This window comes from Phacochoerus africanus, chromosome 10, assembly GCF_016906955.1.
Source record: "Phacochoerus africanus isolate WHEZ1 chromosome 10, ROS_Pafr_v1, whole genome shotgun sequence".
NCBI classification, from domain to species: Eukaryota; Metazoa; Chordata; class Mammalia; order Artiodactyla; family Suidae; genus Phacochoerus; species Phacochoerus africanus.
In genome coordinates, this window is record NC_062553.1 from 65,756,910 (window position 1) to 65,776,640 (window position 19,731).

Consider the following 19,731-nt stretch of genomic DNA (forward strand, 5'->3'; position numbering starts at 1 on the left):
AACTACATACTAACATCTGGACCTCATTCCCCTTCAAGGCTTTGCCGTTTGGAAAATCTTTAAATACAAATACAGGCACTGGTGATAATCTCCTTTTATTCAGTAGTCTGTCCTGATTCTGTTTTTACGTCCTCCCATTCAACCTTGCAAAAATCTTATATGAGGTATTCTAATTGTTCTTAAGTGAGTTTTCATTATACCCTCAGATTTTAAAAGAATTTGCAATAAATTGATTGGTGATGTTTTCCCAACCTTCCCCTTCCCCATGGATTATCATATTATAATGTCAAATAAATGGATGATTTATTTATTTGTATTACTACATGTTGACATTCTCAGTAGTGCAATGTTAAATAATATTTGCTTTAATTAGTGCAAGTACATTATATTGAGTTTGTATAATTATTGTAGGTCACAAGAAAACAGAATCTTCTGCATATTTATCTCTGTAGTTGTTTTCTGGAAATGAAAATAAAGCTACATCTTGATTTCTCTGTATTTCCTTAACTCGGTTCCCATACTTTCTCCATCACGAAGTATTTGGTATTCTGCTTTCTGTCTTCTTGACCTGTCATAGTGATTGCAAACTTTTTCCTCATTCCATTAAGAAAAAAAACACCTCGTACTTTTCTGTACATAAAAACATTGTTCTTTCCTTTTCATATTTCCTTTTACTCTTTGTCCTGCACCTTGAAAATGGAAATTTACTGAGATGAGAGGATCTGGGGAAATGAAGGAAGGGATCACTTCAAATTGTATATATGCATGAGAAATTTATGTCAACAAGCCAAAGTTTGATGACAGAGAACTTCCAGAAAACAAGTTGGAACAGAATCCATCTGGCAGAAGCAGGATGCTGTATGGGGCAGAGTTAGGAAGGAAATACACATCCAGCAGACAGTTTAGTTCAATCGGTCAGGCCCAGGTGATCTGCATGGCTTCTTCTGCAATTCACTATATCTAAGAATGGCCTATACACAAAAAAAAGTGTGTTCCTTTCTACTAGGTTTTTCTTTCTTAGACACCAGTTTTGGAAGCGATCCAGTCTCGGAAGGCAGTCACTCTAGTATAAACACCGGGCTTATTGGGTAGCCCACATTCATCTCCCCAGCTCACTACTCCAGCAAGGTACCAGATATCTCTAGCATCTGGACTAACCAGTGGTCCTCCGGAGTCACCCTAAAGGAAAAGGGAGACATTAGTCATTGATAATTCAGTTCATTACAGAGAAATGTGCTATTTTTCTAACTTGAGTTCTGTGAAAGGGGTGGTTTTCAAAAATCCTCAATGTGCTCACATGCAGAAGTGATGCCTTTTATCTATGCCAGTAATTCACATAAAGGAGGAGCTCCCCTACCTGGAAAACTGGTTCAGTACATTGAGATTAAAGCCTCCATCCTTGGCAGAACAGCTCTTACCTGATATATCTGATGACGGCCTATACTCTTCATCAGTGTGGCACAGCTCCCAAAGAAGGGTGAAGGGTCTCGTACTGATAAAGAGCATGGACATTGGAGTCTCACGTCTGGCCCTTCCAAGCTGGCTTTGACCTTTAATGTATTTGTTTGTAATGCTCCTAATAATATCTACCTCCACTGACAATTTTGAAGATTATGTTAAGACAGTGTATGTAATGTGCTTAGCATAGAGCCTGGCACAAAACAGAGCTCAGTAAATATGTATATAAAACCACAAGTTCCAATTGTTTTGAATGCCAGAGGGCTTTTCTTAATACAGGTCATAAAGGCAAGGTGCTGACTCATCTTCCTGAAAAACCTGTGGCCTCTAAAGTGACCATTAAGTGTTCAGCCTCTATGAAGCTCTTAATTAATATATTTTCTTATTAACTCATGTAATTATGACAACAAAATGTGGAGTTAGGTTTCATTTTCTTTATTTTAGCAATAAAGAAACCATAACTAACAGAAATTAAGCAATTTACCTGATATCTCATGCTAGTCAGTATCTGGGATGATCTAACTCAGAAGTCTCTGCTTTTTTTTCTCCCTTACATTATACTAACTTCCTTGTGAATATTCTTTTGTCCACATAAAATATATATATATGTGTGCGTGTATATATATATATGTGTGTGCATATATATATGTGTGTGCATATATATACACACACACACACACATATATATTTGCTTTTTAAGGCCGCACCCGTGGCATATGGAGGTTCCCAGGCTATGGGTCCAATTGGAGCTATAGCTACTGGCCTACACCACAGAAACAGCAACGCAGGATCCAAGCCACGTCTGCGACCTACATCACAGCTCACAGCAATGCAGGATCCTTAACCCATTGAGTGAGGCCAGGGATCGAACCCTCAACCTCATGGTTCCTAGTTGGATTTGTTTCTGCTGCGCCACGATGGGAACTCCTGTCCACATAAAAATATTACCTAATTCTAATAATAACTCAATTAGAAATAATATGTTTGTAATTTTTAAATCAGTTAACCTATAGGTATTTACTTACACTCTCATATGTGATAAACGATGTAAAAAGGGTGTAAACATATGAGCCCTTCCCTCAAGGGGTATACAGTCTGTTTATAGAAATAGTACGTACTATGTGAAGCTATGTGAAAACAAATTGTTCCGATCGTTGAAACCCAGGCCTATGTGAAGCCAGAACAGATAAGGAGAAAGAAATAGAAGATGCCAGAGACAACAAAGCTTAAATCTGTTGACGAGACAGGAGTGAATGAGTCCAAGAATAATTTTTTTTTTTTTAAGATAGCGAGTCTAAGAGCGTGAGAAGCTGAACACTCAGCAGGTATCAAGTAGAGAAAGATGGAGTGTGTTGTGCTAACACTATTAGCTCACAGGCGATTGGTGAAGAGGGGAGTTCTGTCAGTAAAAGACAGAGGTTGTGATGGCTTATATGTGTTTTGTCTTAGGCAGAGGAGCCAGAATAATGGGAGTAGAATTATAACCTTCGAAGAAAAGGAAAAGCTCTCAGCATAGCTATTGCACAGGTAGAAGCCTTTGAGGCTCTATTTTAAGAAAATTAAAAAAAAAAAAAAAAGCGCACCTGTGCCCAGGTACCCCTCTCCCTGCCCCCGAGAGGCGCACTCCAGGCTTGCTTAATTCCTGGGTTCTGGCAGATTACACTTCCTCCTCTGCTCAGGTTACACTCCCATGGGCACTGTTTCAGCTTTAACAAGCTGGTATTTCTGCTCTATTGTTTCTGTCCACTTTTAACTCCCCTAAGTCAGCCACCAGCCATCCTGGGCACTCTGCCTGCCTGCATTGTTTAAGTTTCTTTTCAAGGTGCAATTATTATTTTGTTGTTGTTGTTGTTAATTCTCTGGTTACAAAGTTGCATAACTTTTGAGGGGTCTGTTAGTATGCATTTAACCCTAATTTCCCCATAAATCCTGTTATTTTTAGTGAGTGGTTCACTGAGAAACAGAACAGGAAGTTTATTCAAGAGAATACATATATGGGAGTTCTCTGATGGCCTAGCAGGTTGAGACTTCTGTGTTCTCACCACTGTGGCTCTGGTTGCTGCTATGGCGTAGGTTCAATCCCTGGCCCAGGAATTCCCACATATTGACCGTGTGGCAAAAAAAGAAACAAATGAACATCAAAAAAACACAACAACAACAAAAGAAAACAAACAAAAAACCAAAACCTGAAATAAACGTTGCAACTCTCATTAAAAAGAAAAAAAAGAATGTACATATCATAACAGAAACTCTTAAAACTAGAAGCCAAACCAGAAAGTATAAAACTATATGAAGTAATGAAGTAATGAAGATATAAAGTAATCTTCATAATGAAGTGTCTTTATAGTGAAGTATCTTCATAACATGGAGTAATGACACTGTTGTTAGTGTCCCAGAAAGAGATGGAAAATAAAGTGCGATGGAAAAGGTTTCAAAGAAATGATGGCTGAAAATTCCCCAAATTTGTCAAAAGACATAAACTTGCAGATTAAAAAACTGAGCAAACCCTAAACAGGATAACCCAGAAAAATTTATGCCAAGATACATAATCAAACTTCTGAAAACTAAAGACAAGGACAAACTCTTGAACATAGCAAGAAAGAAATGACACCTCATCTGTAAGGTGACGACAACTCTAATGACAGCAAATTCCTCATCAGAAATCACAGAGGCCATGATTTAAGTGTTGAAAAAAGAAATGAATTGTCAATCTTAAATTCTGTGCCTGGCAAAATTATGCTTTAGAAATGAATAAGAAATAAAGAATTTTGCAAACAAAATCTAAGGGACTTTGTCACTAGCAGATCTGCACAAAAGAATGACTAAAGGAAGTTTCTGAAACAGAAAAGAAATGATAAAAAAGAATCTTAGAAAACCAGAAGGCAAGTTCTCTTGTGGCACAGTGGGTTAAGGCTCTGGTGTTGCCACTGCAGCAGCTGGGGTCGCTGCTGTGACTCAGGTTCGATCCTTGGCCGGGGCACTTCCTCCTGCCATGGGAGCGGCCCGAGAAGAAAAGAAAAGAAAACCAGAAGGGAAGGAAGAACAAAACCATGAGTAAATCGGTGTCCCTTCTCCCCCTGGGTTTTTTAAGTTACATTTAGCACTTGAAGCAAAAACATTGTCTGATGTGATTCTCAATATACAGAGGGAAAATCGTTAACATTTGTATTTAGTAATATGAGGAAGGGTTAAGACACTTAAGGAAGGTAAGTTTTCTATTCTCAACTCCACTCAAGCTAGTAAAATCTCAACACCAGTAGACTTTGATAGGTTATACATATTTTACTTAGAGGAACCACACATTTTTTCGACAAAGAGCGAGTCTGGTCGAAAACACTAATGGATAAATCAAAATGGAATTCTTTATTTAAAAGGCTATTCTACGACTCTGTTTATATAACACTCTCAACATTACAATGTTATAGAGATGGCAAATAGATTAGTGATTGCCAGGCGTTGGTGATGGTAAAGTGATGAGGGAGGGAGATGGATGTTTTTATAAAGGGAGATCTCTGTGGTGATGGAAGAGTTCTCGACAGCGGTCATGATTACACAAATCTACACATGGGCTGAAAAGCTAGAAGCACCCCCGCCCCAAGGTCAGTTTCCTAGCTTGTATATTGTACTATAGTTATGTAAGATATAACCACTGGGGAAAACTGGGTGAAAGGTATATGAGACTCCTATGCCTTATCTTTGCAACTTTCTTTGAAGCTGTAATTATTTAACAATAAAAGGTGAACAAAAATTGATACAGCAAACCACTTACCTGGCATGCATCTCTATTTCCTTGCAAGGAGCCGGCACATAACATCCTAGGAGTTATGGCATTATTGTAAGCTTGGGGTTCATTACAGGTTTTAGAGTCTATGAGGTCCACTTGCACTTGCTGAAGGTGATTTTGACTGTTACCTAGAGGGGAAAAATAGATGTCATATTTACAGATATGCAAACATTCTATAAACCCAAAGAAAGTACTTTATAGTTAATTTGGATAAGGTAGTGACATAAAACCTTAGGAAATATATTTTTTTTCAGATACAGTAATATTTTGGGGAAAAGAAATCCAGTCTAACCAATTTAAATGAAGCTAGGTGATTGGGAGAGAGCCTTAGGTGGTTTAAGCAATTTCTATGTCACTGTTAAGCCTAGAAGATAATTTCACAGAGGAGAAGGGTGGCTTTGTGATTTTCTGATCTTCACAGCTGGGTGTATATATTAGTGATCTCCAGTCTCTCATGTGGTTAATACCCTCTAAACGTTTCTGACATATTTATTCTTTCAGACACCTTACCAAGCACCATGACTGTAGTGGAAGTGATGCACTTGGCAGTAAGCTAAGGCATGAAAGAATTTATGTGTCTTTTCAGCAACTTGATTCACAAGCAGGGCCTGACTTGGCCCAGGTCCATATGAGCAACACATCAACATATTTTGGCATGATGGCATTCCATTCTTTAAGTGCTTTAGAATACCAGATTAGATTACTGTGACTTGACTTTCTCCTCAGATGCTCACCGTCATTTTGCAGTGCTCCGAATCCTGTCACAAACATCTCATCGCCAGGGTGGAACTCATGAGATGCCTCAGGGAGACAAATTCTGTGTACCACATTCGTGTAGGGAACAGGGGTAGAAAGCTCTGCGACTGAAATGTCATAGTCATGTGATGGGTATTTGTATTTTTCATGGACAATTATCCTCTGGAGGCCTCGTTTCATTTTTGGAGGGTTTATTGTTACTCCAAAGGAAGCAGTCCATCTGGCTGGGTCCTTATATCTGAGAAGAAAGTATGAAGAACAAATTTAATTTTACCATGTTACCAATATAACAATTTATATAGAATAACTTAGTGTACAAGCGTCAATGTGAGTTTGATTTTTAAGATTATACTTTCAGAGTTCCCGTTGTGGCTCAATGGGTTAAGGACCCAATGTTGTCTCTGTGAGGATTCAGCTTCGATCCCTGATGTTGCCATGAGCCATAGTGTATGTCGCAGATGCAGCCTGGATATGTGCTGTTGCTGTGGCTGTGGCATAGGCCAGCAGCTGCACTTCCAATTCGACCCAAGGCCTGGGAACTTCCATATGCTGCAGGTGCAGACATAAAAAGAAAAAAAAAAAAGATTATAGTTTCTATGCATAGAAACAAACTCTTTTCAGTCCAAGGCTCAAGGGTCGGATCAGATGGAAAAGCCACCACGGCATGTTTCTTAGGAGATGCGTGCCCACTCTGTGTGCTGAGTCACCCACTCCAGGTCCTAGGGCCTTTTGACATTTGGGAGCATCTGTGATTCCAAGGGATATATAGAAAGCATATCCTGTACACAATGAGAAAACTAAACGTATTCTTTGTTCATCATGTTGCCTATCCTCAAATTTCTCTGAAAATCAAAAATACTACACTATAATTTAACAAAGCATTATTTATCCTGTATACGGTAGGCATTTTGTACTGGGTTGGAAGATTGAATTGAAGTTCCTTGAAATATAACCAGTTAATCTATTCAGTTGTATAATTTGTTACTACCAAATTTCTTCATATTTAATTTTTCTTACTGCATGGAATTTACCCATTAGGATTAAACATACAATCCAGTTAGCCTCCATCTCTGATAGACATGCAGCAGACACCTCTTTAACATTCAGCTAGGTCCAAAGATGACTCTATAATTCCTGCTTCTTTTGACAAGTTATTGTGTAGTTATCAACAGATAATTTATCTACGTGTACTTTAATACCATATCCATTTCCAGACTCTAAAACCCCTTACTAAGGTTTATGAGTTTCTCACTCTCTTTGTGATATCTATATTATCTTTAATTTGTATTAAACTCATCTCTTAGGAGATGTTTCCTTCCCGCCAAGCCCCAATGCACTTTGCTTACCACTTGTCATTCTTAAAGCTCAGGACTTACATTCTAAAGCAGTGGGCAGCACTCACAAGCCATGTGTCATTAATTAAAGTTGCTCCACAGCGATGACTCCCATCCCATTGCAGGCTGGCTTGCCATGGCCATTCACCCTCTTGTACCTCTGTCCCACCAACTATCCTGAGACTCTGACTTGTAGTTTTATTCCTTCGTGTCCCACAGCCTGCAAAAGAGAGATGATGCATCATTTAGCAGTTATTCTTAAGTATCAAATTGTGTTACTGTGCCTCAAATTTCTTATGCTTTGTGCTTCAACAGTATCAAACATTTTCTCTGTTTCTTACCTTTCCTTAAATTGTAGTGTTTCATTTATTTAACTCCCATTCATTTTGTAAGATTTAAATCAGTCACACCTCCCCTAGGATGCCTTTCCTAATAATTTCTTTGCCTCCAGACTGGATTAGTTATGACTTTCTTGATGCTTACATCGTCATCATCATCATCATCATCATATAATAACAATAATAACTTTATATGTGTATGATATACATATGTATATATGTCTCTATAATAGGTTAATATATATTAGCACATATATTATTATATGTATGTGTATATATTACTCCATTATATATAGATATATACACACACATACATATGTATTAGTATTAGAATATAATTTGTAACAGAGTTTCTCAACCTTGGCACTATTAACATTTTGAGATGGATAATTTTTTGTTGTGGGGGGGCTGTCCTGTGCATCATAGAATATTTTTTATATATTTTTTTATTTTTATTTTTTTAATTTTTTGTCTTTTGCCTTTTTTAGGGCCACTCCCGCGGCATATGGAGTTCCCAGGCTAGGGGTCTAATCAGAGCTGTAGCCACCGGCCTACACCAGGGCCACAGCAACACAGGTTCCGAGCCATGTCTGTGACCTACACCACAGCTCACGGCAACGCCAGATCATTAACCCACTGAATAAGGCCAGGGATCGACTGCAACCTCATGGTTCCTAATCGGATTCGTTAACCACTGCGCCATGACGGGAACTCCAACATCATAGGATATTTAAAAGGATTCCTGGACTATACATACTCGATACCAATAGCATCCCACCCCTACCCCAACAATCATGATAACCAAAATGCCACAATGGGACATAATCACTTGGGGATCAAAATTGCCCTTGTTTGAGAACTATTGTTTTATACTTATGTGTACATGCATTAGTCTCATTTAAGTATAAATTTCTTTAGGCATATAGTAAATCTTACCAATTTTATATCTCTGTTGACTAACACAGCACTAGCACATAACAAGTGCCCAATAAATATTGGTGGCAAAAAATATGCCATTTAGGTAATGGGATTCTCCTCTGGTTTTATGTTTGAGTTAAGGTTGTGAATTAAATAACATTCTGAACTGGTGAGTAGCACATTTCCTTCCATCTTTTTTTTTCTTAAGGTTTTATTGAAATGTAATTGACATACAGCACTGTATAAATTTAAGGTGTACAACATAATGATTTGATTTACATACATCGTGAAGTTATACTGCAATTAGTTAACATCCATCATCTTATCTAGATGCAAGATTAAAGAAGTAGAATTTTTTCTTGTGATGAGAACTCTTAGGATTTACTGTCGTAACAATTTTCTCATGTACCATACATTCAGCTGCATTAATCGTATTTATGTTGTTCATTATATTCCGAGTATGCTTATTTAATTTCTAACTGGAAGTTTGTACCTTTTCACTGTATTCTTCCAGTTCCTCCTCTTCTCAGCCCCCACTTCCTTCTATCTTTTAAGATAAATGTATTGTGTACTAATTCTGTTAGCTGTTAAATGTATTCTCTAAATCATGGTGGAATACTCTGCTCTATGGGAAGGGAAACACTAGGCTTTGAGTCAAAAGTTTCAAAATATGGGTGAAGATATTATCTGGGGTTTCAGTAATTTCTTCAATCTGTCCCCCAACCCCCTAATTGTCTGAATTGTTTATAATATGGGATTAATGACATCAAGATTTTATCTAGTGTAGAGTAACATTAAATTTCTACCTCTCGCTGAAAAATACCAACATATAGATGACATATAATCTTTAGAAAATTTTCATGAGAGTATATTATATATATCTGCAATCAGGAAGTATTTTTGTTTTGACTTTTCTTAAACAACTGCACAACACTTCCACTACACATCTACCATAGGCCCCCATCTCTACTCCAAAGCCTGCCCAATTTTTATCCTTCTGCAATAAAATGTGCCTCAGAGATAAAACACTATGAGTCGTACACAAATGAGACTTTATTCTGACCCTAGAATACCCACAAAGTAAGCTTAAATAATCTAGAGTTAACTTTTTACATTCAGGTAGTGCAATTTTAATAAATGTATTAAACTTACAGTTGTTGAGAAAGTTGTCTGTTTCTGTTTTGTTGATTTCTGAAACACACAGAAATGGTGAATAGACTAGGGTCTGAACCTAAGAATTTCGTAATGCCTCTTAGTACTAAAGATTGCTTAATTCCACTATAACATAGTATCTCTAGTTTATAAAAAAAAAGTAACACAGTTTATCATAGACATAATATGTTCATTGCCTTGGAGAAAGGAGAGATTTGAACAGTGTTTCTTAAATTTTAGTGTGGCTAAAAGTCACCTAGAGAGCATCTTTATACTGTAAATTTCTGTTCCTTTCTCAGTAATTTTGACTTAGTAGCTTTGTACTGAAACCCAGGAATCTGAGTTTTATAGCTGGAAATAAGACACAAGTAGGCCACAGCCTTTTAGGGAGAAATACTATTCTAACTCAGGGTATTGATTCCCCAAATGCAATGATATTTTGAATGATCATTATTTCAGATTTTTTTTTAACTCAACTCATAGGCATTGTTCTATTTGTATAACGTATCCAAGTGGCAGGTCCAAGAGTCAGTACTTACTCCCATTTAAAAACATGTTAGCCTTTTCTAAATCTTCTTTCTGCTGAAGTTTTAGTGAGAAAATCTGCCCTCAAATTGCCCTAGTTGGTGGCTTCTTAGCTTGTTGACTTCTCAACAGTCAGGCCCTAATCCTATCCAAACACAAAACCAACCAACAGATACATAAAACTCTAAATACTCAGATTTCCTGACTTAGTAGATTTCCAGTAACCAAACTTACTTTCTTTGAACATGGTAAGATAGGAATTATAAATGCAAAAAAAAAAAATGTTAATTTTTCTTTTAGTTTTTAATAGTACTGATTTACCAAAAAAAAAAAAAAAAAGTCTGTATTCTAGGAAGGCTTCTTTCTGACTTTATTTTGGCTATATTTGGGGAAAATGACAAAAATAAGGAAGAAGTGAACATATATTCTCAGTAAATACTTAAAAATATCACCACTAATCTCCCTGTTTCAATAACCTGTTTTTATCTCACGCTTTATCTAGAGAAAAGTCTGGCTTTGCATTTTGATATTGTTAAAAGAGAAATGAGACCAAAAATGGAGTCACTTCTTCTAAGTCCCACCAAGGCCTAGCCTAATTGCATTTTCAGCCTATCTTAGGAATGTGAGCTTTATCAATCTGGTCAGCACTAGTGAAATAATCTGCCTGATAGACCCCACCTACCCCCAAATGAAGGTGCCCTTGCCTGACACAATCTACTCTACCAAGAAAGCTTCCTTGACCTGCCTCCTTCTGGCTATAAAAGTCTTCTATTTTGTACAGATCCTCAGAGCTTCTGTCTATTTGCTATGGTGGAATGCTGCTCTATTTGTGAAACATTAAATAAAGCCAGTTAGATCTTTACATTCACTTAGTTGAATTTTGTTTTTATACAATACTACTGACAGGGCTGACTTCATGGATGTGTGGCTTGTGTATCTGCACTGTGTCCAGCCCTCGGTGTGACCTTGCACTTGGTTTAATGCTGTCTTAAAATCTGTAATTATTGTGTCTTATAACTTGTACTCAGAAGTGAAGTCTGATAGAATGATAAAGTATGTTATGAGTAGAGGTGTGGCCATGGTTCTTGCTACCCCCATTAATATACATCATTCACGATATCCATACATAATAGGTGTGGCCATGGGTTCTTGCTACCCCCATTAATATACATCATTCATGATATCCTATGAACTAAGAATTCCAGTGGACTCACAATGCTCAGCAGACTCAAAGTGAGCATAAGATAAGTGTGCGGTGCCTGCCATCTACCATTACATAAACAGAGGGCACTGACAGTCCCACAAGGCCACGTTTTCTGGTTTTTTGATTTTTTTGCTTTTGAGGGCCACACCCCCAGCATATGGAGGTTCCCAGGCTAGGAGTCTAATCAGATCTACAGCTGCCAGCCTACACCACAGCCACGGCAATGCCAGATCTGAGCCAAGTCTGTGACCTACACCATAGTTGATGGCAACTCCAGATCCTTAACAAACTGAGCGAGGCCAGGGATCAATGCTGCAACCTTATGGTTCCTAGTAGGATTCATTTCCACTGTGCCATGACGGGAACTCCCATGTTTTCTCTTTTAACAAGAACTTGCTCAGAATGCAAAAGGAGGCAGTGGTGTTTTAAGACACACAAAGGACCAAGGGTCCCTATCACATCCTTTCTTGCTCTCATTACTTCTTTATGTTAGCCAACAGCTTCAGCTGAAAATAATGACAGAGAAGGATCTTTTGGTCCTTTCTCAAGTAAGCTGAATGTAGAGAGCATTGGTAAAATATCTCTGCATCCAAAAGGGAAATAAAACAGTTGAGCTAGATGTGTATAGTGTTTCTGTTGATTTGGTAACCAGAATACATGCATGATGAGCTATGAAATACAGTTGTACAATTTTCATGATTCTAATAAAGCTTCGATGCCTTTATATTTTCATTTGAAGTTGACACTTCGCAATAGAAAGGTGAACAGCAAAACTCATGCTTGTAATTTAAAATTTTACGTTTTTCACTTAAACAATCATTAATTAAAAATAAAAGTACCATGGCAGGTCAAGAGAGACCATGAAGGAGAGGAAAGTCTTATAATTTAGTCTTTAACAGAGCTTTTGTGTTGCTTTACAAAGACTCCAACATTCACTTTGCACTAGGCCTAACAAATGATGTAGCGGGCCCTGACTAGTGAGTCTCCTTTTCTAAGCAAGTAGAGGGGTGAACCATCAAGCAAGGCCTCTAGTTACCTCTGTCAGCTTTTATCTTAGACTTGTTTCCACTCTTTCTACCTGCTCCTTTTACTGTGCTTTCTAATGCTGTCACTCCAATATTGCATTTCTAGCCACCTGTGCCTAGTGAGTTCTTGAAATGGCTAGTCTAAATTGGAGAAGTTTCCATCGTGGCTCAGTGGTTAATGAATCCGACTAGGAACCATGAGGTTGCAGGTTCGATCCCTGGCCTTGCTCAGTAGGTGTTTCTGTGAGCTGTGGTGTAGGTCAACAGACGTGGCTCAAATCCTGTGTTGCTGTGGCTCTGGTGTAGGCCGGTAGCTACAGCTCCGATTAGACCCCTAGCCTGGGAACCACCATATGCCACAGGAGTGGCCTTAGAAAAGGCAAAAAGACAAAATAAATAAATAAATAAATAAATTGGAATGTACTGTAAGTATAAAATATACAATTTCAAAGCCTTAGTACCAAAAAAACCCCTCATGAATAATATTTACATGGACTACTTGCCAATATAAATTACCTCGTAAATGCAATATAAATTATATTATTATTTCAACAAGTAGTCAGTTACATGGACTACTTGTTGCAGTAGTACTACTTTGGATATATTGTGTTAAATATATAAACTATTTAAATACATTTCACATGTTTACTTACTTTTTAATATGTATAATAGAAAGTTTAAGATCATACATGTAGCTTGCAGATTATTTCTGTGGCTTGCATAGTACTTCTGTAGCCTAGCATTGTTCTATAGCACATGACTTCAGTCTTAACTAGACTTTTATTTCCACTGAGGATCTCCTTTGTTTCTTACTGTGTAGTAATGAGGACCTATCACCACTTATTTTCCCCCTTGCCTTGATGAACAAAAACAAAACCACTCACACTTTTAAAATTAGTTATAAAATATACCCAAAGTTAGTTATGCCAAAAAATAAATTATAAACTTTTCATTGGTTAATGGGCTAAGGGAAGCAGCTCACAGGTATATTAATGACATTTGAAAGCAAATATGTGGATAGCATAAACCTTTGCACACATCATACTCTCAGAACCAAAAATGTAATCAACAACAACAAAAGAGGAAGAAATACACAAGTAAGCATTCTTCACTGGATTCTATAGCTAAAGTGTAAAGCCCAGTTTAAGAAAAAGCACTCAGGCTCAGGAGTTAATGACAGACTTGCATGGGTGGAATAACTTCAGGGTAGTATTAAAGCTTTTAAACTTCAAATTTAGTCCCAAAGAAATGTTTTGTTGGTGGGAAGACCCCATAGTAAAAGACATCCAAGAAAATTGTTTGCAAACCAGTGCCTAAGACCAATCTTAACATGGAGCTATTCTACTAAGAGAACTGAGCTAAGTAAGAGAAAATAAATTTACCTTTAATTTCAACTGACTCAGGATGTAATTTAGGGGGTCCTACAGCATCTTGAAGCTTTTCATGTAGAACACGTTGAATAATTTTATGTATGGTTTCAGGATCCTCAGTAGAGCGAAATCTAAAAATCAGCAGCATATGAGCCAACACTCCATGGTCCTCTTGACTATGGACCAAAAAGAAAAAAACATATATATATGGTTTTAAAAGATACGTTTCATAATAAGGTTTATGTTAATATCACAATTTTTTCTTTATCATTCATTTGAAAACAAACAAAACACATCCATAAATGCAATTTTTAAACTTCTAATTTGTTTTCTTCTATATTCCTATTGTGTATAATGTATAGAACTCCCAACTCAGCCCCGCTGATAGTTAGCTGGTATGCTTATGGTCTCCATTACCACCAAAGGATCTAGTTAAGTACACGGGTTATTAATACAAGCAGACACTTCTCTTAGGAGTTCCCATTGTGGATCAGTGTAACGAAACCTACTAGTATTGATGAGGATGCTGGTTTGATCCCAGGCCTCACTCAGTGGGTTAGGGATCCGTGAGCTGTGGTGTAGGTCACAGATGTGGCTCAGATCCTGAGTTTCTGTGGCTGTGGTGTAGGCCGGTAGCTGCAGCTGCGATTAGATCCCTAGCCTGGGACCTTCCATATGCTGTGGTGCCTAAAAAGACAAAAATAAATAAATAAATAAATAAAAATAAAAAGACACTTCTCTTGTCAACCATTCAAAATTATCAAGTATAATGTGTGGTGAATATGAAATCAACTCTGGCTTTTGCTTTCAGGCTTAATTCCCAGTGGTTTAAATCTAATGATTTCTCCAAAGCAATGCTCAGACTCTCCCAAACAACTCCTAATCCTGAGGATATTGGAAAGCTTGACCAATTGTCTTGACTTCACGAAATTGTATTCCCAAGATAGAGCATGAATTAGCCTTAGTGTTATTAGAATGAATTACTACTTTGGAGTCATCTTTGACTATTCTTCCTCATTCTCTGTCAGCTACCCTCTTCTTTTACCTACAATCAGCTCCCTTTTAGTCTAGGTGCAGTCAGCTGCTTCTGGGGTGGTTGAGTCCAAAGTGCAGTGGCCGCTTAAGAGCCATCTCCCAGATGGCTACAATTTTGTAGGTCTCAGGACTCAAACCCCATTGGTTCTCAAAGTTAGACGTTTTGGGGGCTCATCTCTCAGGTGCAGTTTGGTGCTTGATATGGGGTTCAAATCCTCCGCTTATCAGAAACAATCTTCTGGTTTTCACTTTTTTTCTGGTGTGCTGTGGGTGGGGTTTATGGCAAGATTGTGTTCTCGACTCTCAAACCCTCTTCAGTATGGTTTTCTTCTCGTTTGCTCAATGTGTAGTAGTCACTCGGCCAGCTTTTTTTTTTTTTTTTTTTGTCTTTTTAGGGCTGTACCTGTGGCATATGGAAGTTCCTATCTTCAAACACGTTCTTGTGTATCCTCCAAGGAGATATGTCCATGTATGTTTGTTGTAACCTTGTTTTTAAATCAGAAAAATATGTAACAGTCCAAATGCCATCAAAAGGGCATTGGCTAAGTCAACCTTACATATGCTTAGAGTGAAGTTAAAGAATGAAATACATCTCTATGCGGTCATTGGAAAAGTTTTAAAAATAAATTGTTAACAAAATGTGTTATTTCTGGGTGGGAACTATTGTAGAGGGGACTTCTGCTTTCTCTTTTGGGTAGAACTGTGTTATTTGAATTTCATATAATTTTTTTTTTTTTGTCTTTTTAGGGCTGCACCTGTGGTATACGGAGGTTCCCAGGCTAGGGATCAAATCGGAGCTGTGGCTGCTGGCCTACACCACAGCCACAGCAAGGCCAGATCCGAGCCACATCTGTGACCTACACCACAGCTCACGGCAATGCTGAATCCTTGACCCACTGAGCGAGGCCAGGGGTTGAACCTGTGTCCTCATGGATGCTAGTCAGATTTGTTTCTGCTGAACCACGATGGGAACTCCTGAATTTCATATAATTTTATATTGCTTTTGTAATCTGAAAAAAACAAATAGGGCTTTAAAGAGATTACTGTTATGTATCCCATCCCCTTTCACTGCCTCAGCCATTCTGTATATCCATTACTTATTCTTTTTTTTTTTTTTTTTGTCTTTCTGCCATTTCTTGGGCCGCCCCGGCGGCACACGGAGGTTCCCAGGCTAGGGGTTGAATCGGAGCTGTAGCCACCAGCCACAGCCACAGCCACAACAACACGTGATCCGAGCTGCGTCTGCAACCCACACCACAGCTCACGGCAATGCCGGATCCTTAACCCACTGAGCAAGGCCAGGGGTTCAAACCCCCAACCTCGTGGTTCCTAGTCTGATTCGTTAACCTTTGAGGCGCTACGGGAACTCCCCATTACTTATTCTTTCCTCCTTCTCTTAAACTATTCCTTTACTGGCTGGCTAATGGAGACAAAACCAAACAAAACTCTGCCTCCATCCTAGCTGTACAATTTATCTCACACCTTCACATCACAGAAAACCTTCTTAAATGGGTAAATTGCATTCGGCCTCACATTTGCTTCATTGCAGTCTGCTTCCTCCACTTTCATTCACCAGCCATTTCTCTGCTTGAACACTGATGACTTCCTTATCGACATTTCCAGTGGATTCTTTCTAGTCACGTCACTTGGTCTCTCAAGGAATCTTGTCAATGCTGACTACTCCCTCCTTGAAACTTTCTGTCTTTAGCTTCAGTGGTGCCTCTCTTGATTCTTCTTTTTTTTTTCTCTGCTGTTTCTCCACCTATTTCCTAGGTTGCTATTTTTCTTCTCTTTCCTTAAATACTTTCTTCATTATTTTTCTTTTCATGCTATATCCTTTTTCTGAAAAATTCTGTTTACACCCAAACTTTCCAATGCTTTGAGTTGATGATGCACAAACTTAGGTCTGCAGCCTGGTGTTCCCATTTCCTCCCCTATATCAGACTCATATTTCAGGCTCATATGGTCCCCTAGTATCTCAACTCAAGGTCTCTAAGACTGACTTTTTCTTTCCAGTAAACTTGCACTTCTTCATGTTATAGTAACAGAAGAAAGAATAATGTGGAGCAAGATTTCTGGGATGAAGAGGCAAACAAATTAGAAAGTGATCTGGAAGATGGAAATGGTAGAACTTGGTTATTCACAAAGGGAAAGGGAGGGGCATGTGGTGACTTCCAGGTTTCTCATCAGTGTGATGGGGTTTTCCCTGAGTTTGAGAATTTTCTGTGGAACCTCCACATGGAGGTATCTGTGGGTGGGCATATAGTTCTAGAAATCAGGACAATAGTTTAGACTGGACACAGAAACTTGGATTTCAATAGCGTGTGAATCCATGTGAGTGGATGAAGTCTTCTTGAGAAACTGAAAATTTAAGAACTGAAGAAGCAGATACAGATCCAAGAAAAAGTAATATTCCAAACACCACAGAGTGGAGAATTTTCAGGACAGAGTTAGAAAAATAACATCCCTGTGATGTCAACTAAGTAACAGAGAGAGGAGTAACTTGGAGTTTTTGTCACTGAAATAAAATTGGAAATAGCTATTATTTTGTTTTTGAAAAATACAACTAATTTATATTAGTATATCATTTAAGACTCTCATATAGTATTTTGCTTAAAATATTATGCCCTGGATTCTCCTTATTGATGGTCTATAATCAGATCTAAGATTGTACATATTTGTAACAGAAATGAGTAGAATGGAAGTAAGGGAAGAAAATTGGCAAGGAGAACCAAGAGGAGAAAAAACTCATCTATGCACTATTTTAATAGGGCACTGATTTGCTAGGAGGTGTGTCTCAGGTCTCTATTTGTACTAGTTGGAGTTTCCAAAAAAATCTGTAACATAGCTACCAATAACATTTCTGTCCCTTGGAATCATCTTGCAAATGCTTTCTTTTGGATTTAAAGAATGAATGAGGCACATTGTAACCCATGACTTAGAATAGGTACAAAATTAATGTCTAATGAATTGAATTATATTATATCATTAATACTTCAAATAGTATTTATTATTACCAGGTTAACAGCTTTTGCTTTAAATTATACTCAGAAATCAGAATGTTAGATCTACGTACCTGAACCTGATGATGTGAGACTTGACAAATTCTGCCCTCAATGAAGATTTATGAAATGCATTTTTCACCTGTTCCAAAAATATTCAAAATAGGTCAGTAGGAATAATTTTCTGAAATTCTGCAAGTTGATTCAAAACATTTTTTAAAAATTTTAAAGTAAAACATATTGACTGACATCTCACAGTCAATGAGAAACTTGAGGAATCCATTTTTACATTCAACTCAGTGACTTTAACTGAACTCGGCCTTGGGATTATAGGAGCAGGGGAACCAGAGGAGGGGGGTCAGAAGTGACAGCCGCTGTGCTACGCCCAAAAGGAGACAAAAGAGAATGTTTTTTTAGGAGAGTAAGAGTCAGCATTCACACCCTGACACATAGACTTTTACCATAGGTAGACAAAGGAGATGAAATAACTCTGGCAAGCAGGAGGTCATAGAAATAAATGCAATCTATGGCCACACCATTCTGAACATGCCCAATCTCATCTAATCTTGGAGTTAAGCAGGGTTGGGCTTGGTGAGTACTTGGAAGGAAGAAATGATTGCATAGCAGTGTCACGTGGTTCTCAAACCTGGTGAAAAAGTTACTAAATATCCTGTATTATCTGCACACAATTCAGCATTCAAGATGCTCTTAGGAAGGCCCAGGTGAACTGGGATACATAGCCTAATGCTTGGTATAAGGAAGAATGTATTTTGTGGAGACATTTCTTACCACTACAAATTTGAATTCTAGCCAACTTAATGTTTTTTGGTTTTTTGGTTATTTTATTTGCTTTTTAGGGCCACAACCGTGGCATATGGAAGTGTGCAGGCTGGCGGTTGAAGCGAAGCTACAGCTGCCAGCCTACACCACAGCCACAGCAACGCAGGATCTGAGCTGCATCTAGGACCTACACCACAGCTCATGGCAACTATGGATCCTTAACCCACTGAGCGAGGCCAGGGCTCAAACCTGCATCCTCATGGATCCTAGTCGGGTTCGTTAACTGCTGAGCCATGAAGGGAACTCCCGAGGCAACTTAAATTTTTTAATTAAAAGTCAAACTAAGCAGGTCTAGTGTTCCTTGTTTTCACTGTATGGATATCTAGCAAGCACAGTTACCACAGGCTGGTGACTGATTGACAGAAACAATGAGCCTTCTTATTCTTTCTTACATGTTGTTCACTTCTGAGTCTTTGTGCCCAAGAACAGTAACTTCTGTTACGAGAGAAATCAGCACAGTTCAAATGAGTCCTCTAATGACAGCATTCACATGGAAATGTTTATTTAAAGGTTATTCTTTTATCACATAGCTTCTATTTGATAAAAACTGTTAATTTTGAAGAGTATTAGAGTCCTATTTATATTCCTTTATATTTAAACTGGTTTGGTTCTCATAAAATGTATTTTAATGAACAGCACATAAAACAAGGAAAATAGTCACATCTTTTCTTGATCTCTTTAGTTCCATTTCCTTTCCTTTAATATACATTATATTTTAAGGATATATATGTATATATAGATAGATGGATAGATAGATCCTTAAGAAAAACTTAATTGATATTTCCCTGATTTGGTGTTTACAAGTACAACCAGGATTTGATCTCCTCCTCAGCAGAGTACCCAAATCCTCAGGTTTCTAGTCTACTGGAAGTTTCCAGATGGGCACCGCCACTTCTGTTCTCACTTGGGATATTGGAACTGGAAGACAGTTTGGAAATTGTCTACTCAAAAGCTTTAATTTTTACATGAGGGAATCTTCCCAGAATGATA

At 38.0% G+C, this 19,731-nt stretch overlaps 1 protein-coding gene across 1 annotated transcript in view; it reads right to left on the reverse strand.

Annotated features, from left to right (window-relative positions):
* Positions 1-753: 753 nt before the first annotated feature.
* LOC125138165 (transmembrane protease serine 11E-like) overlaps positions 754-19,731 on the reverse strand; it is a 41,780-nt gene continuing 22,802 nt past the window's right edge. Inside the window, exons 4-10 of the mRNA XM_047799426.1 lie at positions 17,976-18,043; positions 13,877-14,040; positions 9,741-9,779; positions 7,375-7,552; positions 5,977-6,236; positions 5,228-5,370; positions 754-1,179 (exon numbers count right to left, since the gene is read on the reverse strand). Of these exons, the coding sequence (XP_047655382.1) occupies positions 1,018-1,179; positions 5,228-5,370; positions 5,977-6,236; positions 7,375-7,552; positions 9,741-9,779; positions 13,877-14,040; positions 17,976-18,043 (1,014 nt within the window). The 3' untranslated portion in view covers positions 754-1,017. The remainder of the gene's footprint in view (positions 1,180-5,227; positions 5,371-5,976; positions 6,237-7,374; positions 7,553-9,740; positions 9,780-13,876; positions 14,041-17,975; positions 18,044-19,731) is intronic.